Source organism: Xenopus laevis, chromosome 3L, assembly GCF_017654675.1.
Source record: "Xenopus laevis strain J_2021 chromosome 3L, Xenopus_laevis_v10.1, whole genome shotgun sequence".
NCBI classification, from domain to species: Eukaryota; Metazoa; Chordata; class Amphibia; order Anura; family Pipidae; genus Xenopus; species Xenopus laevis.
The window spans coordinates 114,521,425-114,533,608 of record NC_054375.1 but is presented as its reverse complement, the minus strand read 5'-3'; the positions used below and the strand labels follow the sequence as shown (position 1 = coordinate 114,533,608).

Below are 12,184 nucleotides of genomic sequence, written 5' to 3'. Positions count from 1 at the left end.
ACATGGCTACCTTCTCTTCTCAGAAACTTCCCAATCCGTGGAATTCAGATCTATGACGGGCCAATTAATATTGAGAACTGCACCTTCAGAAAATTTGTATCTCTGGAAGGACGTCACACCAGTGCAATTGGATTCCGACTCAACAATACCTGGCAAAGCTGCCCCAAGAATAATATGACTAATATTAAATTTCAGGATGTGCCTGTAAGTTTGGCTTCTTCAAATCGATTAGTAACGGTTCAGGACTATTCATAAGTTAGTGATTGCATGTCATACATTGTTGCCTGCTCAAAGGTGATGGAAGTTTTAAGTCTATTGTATAGAAACTATTCCAATTACAACACAACTGGATAGATCAGAGCTGTAGCCCGTTATTTTAGTATCCCTTTGGCCTATCCTATCAATAAGAATCTTCCTAAAAAGTTGATGATTCTCTCTTTTTAGCAGCAGTTTCATGTGTATTGCTTTCCATGTAGGCCTTTTGATCTGACCAATAGCCAAGCAACAGCATCACTGTCAGTGAGGGCTTAAAATCTAGCTTGGCATGGGAACCCCCACTCATCCACAGCCTCCTTGTGATACAACCATTCAATCCGTAACGCAAACAACCATATCAGGGCAATCTGTTTTAATTTTTTTGGGCAATGACTGTGTACCACTGTGCTTTAACTGTTCATTTATTCCCTGTATGGCACATTTACTATCATACCTGAAATTCATTTTTTTTCTTATAAAATGTATTAGCATTTTTTGTAATTTAAAAAAAGTTGTGTAATTGCACCAATCTATGTAAAGTTAAATTGTGAAATTATTTATTTCTGTTTTTTTTAAGCGATACTGACATGTTCCAGGTTTTTACAGGAATAGGTCTTTATCTCTGTAATAGGCTTCCAGGCATTAATCTAATGTTTCTAATGTGCAACAGAAGTGTTGCTTCCACTTATCTGTGCTGTGATGCAGCTGCAGACTGGTGAGCGGTAGCCGGTCAACAGAAGGGTCAACAGAAGAGCCAGGTGGAGGGGTAATGGGCACATACCTCTTCTGCCCGCATTCCCCTATCGTTGGTTCTTTAGAAAGTCATGCACCACAGATCCCCCCACTGCCCTGTGCTTGGTGTTGGGGCCAAAAGGAGCAAAGTTGTTGAGTGGGGGGGGGGCAGTGCTGCCTCCAGTCATTACTTCTTTACAACCCCAGTAACAGCACCATGGAGTTGTCCAGGATGCTAGGAGTTGTATTTTAATCAACAGATGGATGACTGTACTTTCATCGTGCCTGAGGTTAATCATAAAATCTCATACTCCAGCCTAAAAGTCTGTTTACAGCAATGAAAACTCTGTCTTTTATAAGAAAAGCTTCCATAAACAAAACGAGAGTGACTTTTTTACAAGGAGAGAGTAGATGGAAATTAAACGATTTACCCTTAATGTCCAGTGAAAAGAAGTAGATTCATAAAACAGGCTTTTTACTTCCCAAGGTTTACATACACATTAAAATATCATTTAAAAATAAAAACAAGGAAATCATCAGGGAAATAATATACTTTGGAAAATACTATTTATTAGTAATATATTATATGAAGTTTCTCATAAAAGACAGCCAGAACTATGGAGATATGATATTGTTTACCTTAGTCAAGATATATATATATGTATGTAGCAAAACACACTCATTATTATTATTAAAAGGGCTGCTTATGTAACTAGAAACCCATGTGACCTAGTACAAAACGTGCTTGCCCCCAGACATTCATGCCCCTACTCAGCGTCAGTCCTTTTATTTTCTTCATCCTCGTCTATCGGTGTCCATCAATCCCTTTGTGCTGAATTTGCTTTGGCTCCTCCATGCTGTTTTAGTCTTTGCTAATGTGGAAGGTGGAGGTGTGAAAATCCCTACCAATAATGCCATTTACCTTCATTTCTGTTGTTTTATGCCAATTCTATTCATCATTGTCTTAGAACCTGCCATTATCATTCTATTTAGATTTCATCCAGAGTTTTCTTTGGGGAGCCTGGCCCATGGTTCAATAAGTTGAACATGGATGGGGACAAGACAACCGTATTCCATGATTTGGATGGTTCGGTATCAGAATATCCTGGGGCGTACCTGATTAAGGATGATAACTGGTTGTTGAGACACCCTGATTGCATTGATGTGCCTGATTGGAAGGGAGTCATCTGCAGCGGGAACTATGCACAAGTGAGTAGTATGCTTGTTTTTGTGATTTTTACGCTAATGTCAAGAGATTTTCAGATAGAATGTGGAATAATATGTCCAAGTTTCAATTTAAACACCATTTAAAGCCAAAGTGACACACCGGTATCTTTTTGCAGATCTACATCCAGGCACGAAGACCAGCTGACCTAGGAATGAAGATTATAAAAGATGAGTATCCGGATCATCCAATGCATCTGGAGGGAGCTTTGGGTAAAATCAACCATTATCAGCAGTACCAGCCTGTGATTACTCTGCAGAAAGGCTACACAGTGCACTGGGATAACACCGCCCCAGAGGAGCTCACAATCTGGCTTATCAATTTCCAGAGGTCAGTTTGGCTTGGTGTTTGAATATACATCTCACGATTTGTGTTTCCACAGTAAATTAATGACCAGTAAGGCTTTCAGATTTTACAAGTTTTGAGCCTTGGGTTTGGAAGAAAAACAATTTCGCTAGTGAAATTCACTAATGAACCTGTTCGTTTTTCTCCTGGGTGAATGAGCGTGTTCGTTTGCCAGCAATTCATAAATGTGTGTTGAGTTAGCAGTATTTACGAGTGGGATACGGTTCATGTATTCAAATTCAAGGAGATAAAACATTTAACCTGAAGTGCTCTTTACAGTGGTATTATTTAGCTTCCCAGCTCTATAAAATACTTTCCCTTAGTTAATTGAAATGTTTTGCTACAGTTTCTTGCAGCGTGCATTGAGCCAGGAAAAAAATAGCCATTTTAAAATGAAATATTTTTTTTGGCTGATAGACTCCTTAGGAAATTTGATGTCAGGTTCCTATTACTCGTGGTAACTCATGATTCTCCTATTTTAGGCACAACTGGATTCAAATAGGATTTTGTTATCCTAAAGGGACAACATTTTCCATCCTCTCAGACATCCACAATCGTCTCACAAAGCAAACTTACAAAACAGGAACCTTTGTGCGAACCTTCCAGATGGATAAAATCTACCAGGCCCACCCCGGCAGGGGTTATTATTACTGGGATGAAGAGTCAGGGTATGTGACCATCCATGTACATCTTATTTAACCATGGGCCAGACTTCCCTCTGAAGTGGGTAAATAATTTACACAAGATTAAGCACAGCTTAAGCTTTGCTACTCCTTCAAGGAAGCTCTGAACTACTTGGAGTTCTCTGGGTTTTTAGCTTTCTAACATTCATAATCATAGCACATCTTGTAGTCTTTGAAGTAAGTGCCCTTAAGTGCAGGCATATTGTTCTAAACTCTCCAGTTTGGGTTAGCACTATCTTGTAAATATGATCATACCGTTGAACGTCTTAACTAAGCTTACCCAAAGAGTTTGAAAATATACTGATCCAAAAGCATTAACACCATCTGATTATTTCAGGCTTCTGTTCGTTACACTGAAAGGACAAAATGAAAAGGAGAAATTTGCCTTCTGCTCTGTGAAAGGCTGTGAGAGGATAAAGATCAAAGCTTCAATCCCAAAGGGTGCAGGTGTCAGTAATTGCCAAGCATTTGCCTATCCCAAATATGCTCAGACTCCAGTGGTGGATGTGCCAATGCCAAAGAAGCTGGACCCAAGCCTTCTGGTAATATAGCTATACACTTTGAATTAGAAAGACATTTATTGACTGACTTTACTTGATAAATGTGTGTGTGGGAGCAGAATTACGACAAAGAATTCCAAATATATTATTGCATATCCATAGCTGATATCCCCTGTTTGTGACCTTACCGCTGTACCATATCAGCATCACTTGCCATAGAATATTTCAATAGTTAATCTCACTAGATTAACCCGCTTAGAATATTAATGCCTGCACTGTACTAAAAGTACATTTGAAGGCAAATGAACCCTTTAAATAAAAATACTGATATTTTTGCACTCAATTGATAGTTACACTCTAAGTACCTGCTTGGGAGGCACATAGGCAGAAATATATACATGCTGAGAGTATCGCTAGAGTATCTAGATTTAAAACTGCACATTCATAGGGAAAATCAATAAAAGATGGGGCAATATAGCAATCTCTTGAATACTGTAGAAGAGACATTGACCTTATGCATTGATCCCTAAAACAGATTTTGCACCTTCTTATGTACAAATAAGTGAGAGTGGAAAAGCAAGTTTACTTGCAAACTTATACATTAATTGAAGAATGCATGACATGGTTAGGGGGAGCCCTGTGTCCTCTTTATAAAATGGCAAGCAGGGGCCCAAAATATGTTGTGTATGCTTCAAGAAATGTACAAGTTTGCAAGTAAACTTTGCTTTTCTGCTTCCATTCTTACTTATTTGTGGATATAAGGTTGCAAAGCCTGTCTTTGAGGCCAATGCATAAGGTCTGAGCACTGAACGTCTCTTCTATGGTATTAAAGAGGCTGCTAAATTGCCCCATCCAGGCCAGTAGGATTCTGAATTAACAGTGCATGATAGGTCATCTTTTGTCTCCCAGTGGTTGCTGGGCTGTGTAAATGGTTCAGGGTCAACATGATTAATTTTGTGAAGATACAGATACAGAATTCTTAATTCTAGACACCTACCTTCATCAAACTGAGTCTTACAAAATGGCAGTGGTTTCATTCTCGGACTGGAAGAGGAATATGAGCCTAAAATGCATATTTATCAAGTATATATCAAAACAAATGCCTGAAAATAATAGCAATTTACAGTTTTAGAGGCGGGACAGAAGTAATGAAAATGCAATTTCCCTTAAGTGACTGTTTTTTCAAACTAATTCAAAATATTTGTTTTGTTTTTTCCATGTTCATTACAATTATCAAGTTTGTTTCTTTTTAACAATAATCATATTTTACATTGCAGCCAACCTCTAGTGATCACTTTCTGGAGATAAAAGTTGAGACTTACAACACCAGATATTTCCATCTGAATGACGACTTTGCCTACATTCAGGTAAAACCATGGTTTCCTTAATAAAAGCTTAATGGGGACGTAAAGGCATTCAGCATTTCATCCATAATACATACACATTTATAATACACACCATAACAAATGATTAGCACTGCAGCCTTGCATTGCTGGGTTCTTAGGTTTAACTCCAGCCAGGACTCTGAATCTGTAAGGAGTCCACGTGGTCTTGCCATGCTTACATTCATTTCCTCTGGTTTCTTCCCACACTCCAAAACATACAGGTAGAACCTTAACATAGAGTTGTGGGAATTAGACAGTCAAACTATAATTCATTACTGACTTAATTTTGAATTCACAGGTTGGTGGCACAAAGTATTTTATGCAGGATGATGGGATTGAAGTTGTTGTAATTGATGGATACAACGGGAAAGTTGTGGATAGTGCGAGCTTCAGAACCTCCATTCTCCAAGGAATTCCAGCACAATTCAACAACTATGTCACAAATATCAAGGATAAGTAAGTATTCGCCATATTAACGTTATAGACAGTGCACTTCTGGAACTTATTGAGATTTTTCTACATAAATGTAGAGTAGTTCAATTTAAAAATTTAAAAAAGTACCAAATTAGTAGGCTTGGCTCTTCAGTTGCATTTGCTCCCTTATTCCAACACAGCAGCCTGTGGGGATTAAAGGAAAACTATACCTCCAAAATAAACACTTAAGCAACAGATAGTTTATATCATATTAAGTGGCATATTAAAGAATCTTGCCAAACTGGTCTATATATTTAAATAAACCTTGCCCTTTTACATCTCTTGCCTTGAGCCACCATTTTGTGATGGTCTGTGTGCTGCCTCAGAGATCACCTGACCAGAAATACTACAACTCTAACTGTAACAGAAAGAAGTGTTGAAGCAAAAGACACAACTCTGTCTGTTAATTGGCTCGTGTGACCTAACATGTTTGGTTTGTTGGTATGTTTGTGTGCACTGTGAATCGTATGACCCCAGGGGGGTCTTATTTTTTTAAATGGCAATTTTCTATTTATGATTACCCAATGGCACATACTACTAGAAAAGTATATTATTATTAAAATGGTTTATTTACACAAAGCAGGGTTTTACATATGAGCTGTTTTATGCAATATCTTTTTATAGAGACCTACATTGTTTGGGGGGTATAGTTTTCCTTTAAGCTGCTAGACCTCTGGATATTTCTTACAGAGTGTATGCTAATGTATTTTCTGCAGTGAAGTCAGCGAAAGCTTTGTTGTGTTGTTGAGGGAAGCAGCGAGTATGGCTTTACAACAGGATAGTACATACTTTGAAAACAGCTATTTTGTGAAGTGTGAAATTATGAGACGGTGTTTTACATGTTTGTGAGTGTGGGGCCTTCTGTTAGCATGCTGGCACTGGATGTTGGAACAGCTGATGTTACCAGACTTGATTCAGTGCTGTCACATTTACTTTCCTATAAAAGTACTTTGTGCAGAACAAGATGAAAACAGTTCAGGGAAAGATGTCAGTGCGGTATGAATTCCAGGGTTGTCTTTAGGAGAGTGTTAGAACAGGCAGCTGTTGCAAGTCCCACACTTTATCGCACCCCACAGACCAATAGTTGCATCCAGAACAAGCTGATTAAAAAACCAATTGCACCCCAGACGCATGCCTTCGTTTTGAGAAGTGGGTATAATATTACACAGAGCTGTCCAATGTCCAACCTACTGACTACAGATGTTATTGGGCTACAGCTACCAGCAGTAGTAAAAGATATTGGTTGGTTTATAACTAATGGGGCCCAGCAGAGGTTTATTTTCTGAGTTTCCCTTCTTTTAGGGTCTATAAAATGGCACAGATATATGACACAGATATTGCCCAAAATTGTTGCCTATTCTATATGCAATTTATTCTATGACAAAACTGAATCTTAAAATATTTTGTTTTTCAGCTCAGTGGTGGTCATTGTCTCCAAGGGAAGGCTGTATCCCAAAGGCCCCTGGGTGAAGGTTCTGGGGAGACTTGGGATTGAGGCAGATGTAAAGCTAAAAGGTACAAGTGTATTTTTTATCTTATTGTGCATTGCTGCTTAATATCCATGCTCTTGCTGGCAAGCCATATTAGCCCACACAACTCTGCAACTCGTAGCATCCCCCACCTGGAGGGACACAAGGTTGCCATAACTGACTAAAACTGTCATGGTGGGCTTCCATTGTGTATAATGTTTAGGGCAAATGTTGATTTTGAGCACCAGGGATTTTTAGTATCTCGGGGGTGGTGCCAAATTTGCCCCCAATGCCACCTCATGCAGTCAACTAAAAGTGCTGGTGCAAGAGTTTTAGGCAACTGAGGTCAATTTCAAGCAATTATGCCCCGGCACCCAAGCTACGAAAAATCACCTGTGCCATTGCTTTAAAAGTGTAGTAGCTTTTAAAGCTAATAAATACAATTAACTGGAAAGCTATTTGGAGTTTGTATTGAGGGGGGGGCTTAAGGGTATTTTTATAGTCACTGCTTGTAAAGGCACATTGATTGCTGTGCAATGCTTTGCCAAAATGGTCACACTCAGGAGACAATGCCATTTATAGACCATTCACTACCAGATACATCTTCCAAACAAATAAAGCAATGTACATTAAGTGAAATACTGTATATTGTTTTCAAATACCTGGTACAATTATATAATATTAAATTGCACTTAAAGGCATTGACTTATTGACCTTTAATGTAGTTCTGCTCCACCAAATAGGCTAAATGTATACTCCTTGTTTTTCCAGAGAAAATGGCCTTTGTGGGCTATAAGGGGCACTTTCATCCCTTGTGGATCAAGCTGGTTACTGACAACGAAGCAGCCAAAATCTTTCAAGCCATTCCATTCCCTGTGAAAAGGAAAATGAAATTATGAAGCTGAGGAGAGACCTTACCTTTATCATCACTGCCAGAAGAGTGAGGAGCCCCTTAGATAGAATGCACAACTGCTCCTCCCAAGGACTGCATTCAGACTGTGTTTTCTTTATACTGGTTATGTTTGTTCCCGGGTAGATGGAAACCTGTCCCTAGCACTTAGAATAAGGTCCCTTAGAAAAGCTGTTTTTCCATGCATGGGATCGTAATGCTGTCAGATGAAAAGTACTCCAGGGGTAACTCCTAATGCATTCCTGTTGTTAAGGCTCAGTATAGTAGCTAGTGTTTTGTGGTGTGTGAGATTCATTTTGGGTCACATTGTTTGCATCAAACATTTTACCAAAATATTAGTGTTATCTTCACACCCGATCAGATTCACCCATTCGAGCACCCTATTTACACAATGTGCTCTAAAGGTCACCTAATATATACACTATACAGCACTAAACCAATAGATGGTTGCTTTGTGTTAGTATGTACAAGTGCCCATTTGCTGTGAAAATGCCATTTCTTAGATGAGGGACATTTGAAGTTGTCCTTAGCCTTCAGACCTTTTGCTTTGGGACCAGAAATCCAGTGACAGGTGAAGCAAAGCCCAGTGAATATGACAGACCTGCCTGCTGATCAATATGAGAAGAGCAATTCATCACAAACTGATTTGTGCTCATGTAACTAGTGGAAATATGATGGTTTTAGAAAGGGGAGTAATTTTTAATTGCTTTGCTTGAAGGCTGCCATTGGGATTGGTAGTTGGCTAACATCAGAGGTTGGCCAAACCTAATTCTATTGTTCTCCCTTTCAGAATGAGCGATACTTACCCATAGCAAACCTATGCTTTCAGGTGATAGTCAATAAGCATATAAAGATTGCTTCAACATTCTCCTGTCTTTTGACTGAAGCGGTCTATATGCCGGTGAGTGGGAAGATCCTTGTGCTGCACTTCCAATTTCATGATCCTAGAAATCTGCCTTTGTTTTACAATAGGAGAACAAATGAATGGCTCTTAGATCTCCATACACTAAAGCAAAGCTGCCTGGCCTGATATGGCCTTCCAAAAGATTTTGTAACCTCAGACTGCTGACTTCTTTGTATGAAATCATAATTGTTTAATCATTTTATTATACTCTAGTTCCCAAACATGCAGTATAGTTAATAAAAGGCTCATTATATGATGTTGGGCAGCACTGCATTAAAGTGTTGTATCTAACACTTTGAATACGACTCCTGTACCATACTATGGTGCTGCCCAGCATTCTGGAGGACATGTAAGCCAGGGACATTCCCGGGGCCACCCAAGTGCCCCCCACTTCCTACTCCAAACACATGCCAAGCTGCAGACGGAGTGCAGTGCAAGAGTTCTAGGAGACAGTGGAATTTTCATCTTGCCCATTTCTGTAAACCTGACACTGTACCATAGCAATGCAAGGAAGGTCCCCAACACACACTGGTCTCTCTTTTATGCCAAAGTAGATTTTATTGGGTGCATTTTTAATAGTAACACTAGCACTTTCTCACTTTAACCTGTTTTTTATGCATAACAATCCCATGCAATTTCTAATTGTGCAGTTGGAATCGTATCTAGTTATTGTATTCTATTTCTGTATGCTCCAGCGATGTGCTCAGTCATGTTTGCTTGATGGGGTAGTCTAGTGTGCATTTCAATACGCTATCAACCATGACTTTACGCATTACTAGTACTCTCAACACTGGTTACTGAAACAGCAGTGCCGAGTTCAAGTTCCCTACACTGGTCCATAGACTTGTCCCAGTGCCTGGTTATGTGGTTACCTTATTATATAGTATAAAGGCCTCAAGTGCTAATAGGGGAGACATACTGTATCTGACTGTAGCTCAGCTGACCAACACATGATAAATTGGTCCCCTTAGAACAACATATGTCACCTATTAAACCACCACCTTGTGACTTATAGACACTCCAAGTTATTAGTTGAGGGTGTATGAAAATATGAGTGCTACCACATAACATCAGAGTAGGAGTTAGGGAGGTAAGGCATGCTGTGTTCCAGTGGTTTTGCTTTGCACTATCTGGTGGTTTCTGCTGCATTAGAAAATCACCTTTCCAGCACTCTAGAGTAGCTATAGGTTGACGTGGACACATATCTTGCCCAAACCAGCTTCGCCAATGGGATAAACAGATTATCTGCTACGCACTTAGATTCAATGACTAGGATGCGATATTTCTGGTACAGAAATTGTGTATTCTCGTTCGTTTGTTTTCCAGGCACCGAAATAGCTGGTCCTTTTTCGGAAATAGATGTAAAAGTTTCTGTAAAGTGTTTTGTATGTAAGCAATATTTCTTATAGACTTCTTCTTCACGTGAAAAGAAATATATATATTTTGTATTTATTTATTCATCAGAAGGCCTGGGAATGGACTAGATGTGTCATTGTCCCATAGATGTAAAAGGTTTTGAATAAATGGCTATTTTTAGAGATCTTCTTTGTAAATCAGTATTTCTGTTATCAACAAGATTGGAAAACCATGTTTTGTTTTTAAAAAAAATGCCTGTTTTGCTGATTTTGACTTATCTAGAGGATGTCGTCTGTTTGGAATTCCCAAATAAAGGTTCAAAACAAGTCTGGTATTTGTCATTTATCTACATTATATCATCACATAAGAGGGGTCATAAATACAAATCATACTGAATATGTGTTTATTTAGTCACTTACAATAGTGCAAAATCATGTCAGAAGGATTGCTGATATCATGTAAAGGAGAACGAAACCCTAAAAATTAATATGGTTAAAATTTCCATATTTTATAAACTGAGCTTATTGCACCAGCCTAAAGTTTCAGCTTGTCAATAGCAGCAATGATCCAGGACTTCAAACTTGTCACAGGGGGTCACCATCTTGGAAAGTGTCTGTGACACTCACATGCTCAGTGGGCTCAGAGCAGCTGTTGAGAAGCTAAGCTTAGGGGTTGTCACAAATTATCAAGCCGAAAATGAGGTTGGCCTGTCATATAAGCTGATGGTACAGGGCTGATTATTAAATTCTGATGCTAGTTGCACTGGTTTCTGAGCTGCCATGTAGAAATTATCTGTATTAATTACTAATCAGCCTTATAGTGTGACATTTATATTCTATGTGTACTGTATATTGTTAGTGGGTCCCTAAGCTCAGTAAGTGACAGCAGCACAGAGCATGTGCAGTGAAACAGCAGAAAAGAAGATGGGGAGCTACTGGGGCATCTTTGGAGACACAGATCTAGTTGCCTTGGGCTGGTACAGAAGCACAAAACAATGTACAACATCTCTACCTACTTCTTTAGTTCTCCTTTAAAAAGCCAATTACACCCAAAAAATAAAGTGCCCTAAAAGCAATTTCATATTAATGTTCACTTTGCCACCATTTCTAGAATATATATGTTTTTACTAACAAGTTACATCTAGATTTGAAACATCAGACAGATTAAAGATCATTATTCTGCACTGAATCTTTAAAGAAAATATTTTTTTTCCATGTATGGGGTACAAATAAATATTATTTCAGGTCAAAATCATTTTATTAAATTTTTTTGATGCTGGTTATTCAAATTGATAGTGGCATAGTGTATATATATTCCCACAACCTACTTCCCTTAATAAAATGTAGTGATGCAGAAATAACATTTTCTACTTCAACTCGTCTGCTGAAGACTTGCTGTGCCTGGCAACCATCTGGATCTATTGGGAGTATGTCCTCTCTTTATTATTGGTCTCCTCCTTACTCACTGCCTATCAAATCATGTGACAAAAGACTAGCGTTGCTTTCTGTAATTTGGCTGCAGGGTTGCTTCACAAGGAAACTACGGAAAACCGAAGCGATGGATTCATAGAACTACTAGGCTATGATCATGATCTTCCCTCTACCATATTTATATAGAGAATAATGTACCCCCTGTTGTAAGATATTGTTAGTCAGCAAGGAGATCCATGCCCCTATGAAGGCACAAGGCTTTAGGCTTCAAGTCCTTTTATACAGGTCATTAGAGTCCGACTGGGGCACACCGAGCATGACTTCAATCGCCTGGCTCCCCACCTCTGTTTGTCCCCATACATTTTACCTCCCTTTCCACCTATGATCAGGGAGATCGGATGGTCTGGGTGCTGGGCCTGAATCCGGGCAGTGGAGCTGGGTCAATGAGACCCATGAAGACTGGGGCCCGCTGGGTTTTTTCCCAGTGTCCCGCTGGACCAGTCCGACACTACAGGC

General features: G+C 39.1%; 1 protein-coding gene across 1 annotated transcript in view; it reads left to right on the top strand.

Moving 5' to 3' along the window:
- The window catches only part of cemip.L (cell migration inducing hyaluronidase 1 L homeolog), an 82,540-nt gene extending 71,976 nt beyond the window's left edge, over positions 1–10,564 (top strand). The window contains exons 21-29 of the mRNA XM_018253201.2: positions 24–204; positions 1,981–2,196; positions 2,331–2,542; positions 3,040–3,225; positions 3,578–3,782; positions 5,018–5,107; positions 5,424–5,581; positions 7,014–7,114; positions 7,840–10,564. Of these exons, the coding sequence (XP_018108690.1) occupies positions 24–204; positions 1,981–2,196; positions 2,331–2,542; positions 3,040–3,225; positions 3,578–3,782; positions 5,018–5,107; positions 5,424–5,581; positions 7,014–7,114; positions 7,840–7,967 (1,477 nt within the window). The 3' untranslated portion in view covers positions 7,968–10,564. The remainder of the gene's footprint in view (positions 1–23; positions 205–1,980; positions 2,197–2,330; positions 2,543–3,039; positions 3,226–3,577; positions 3,783–5,017; positions 5,108–5,423; positions 5,582–7,013; positions 7,115–7,839) is intronic.
- The last annotated feature ends 1,620 nt before the right edge of the window (positions 10,565–12,184 follow it).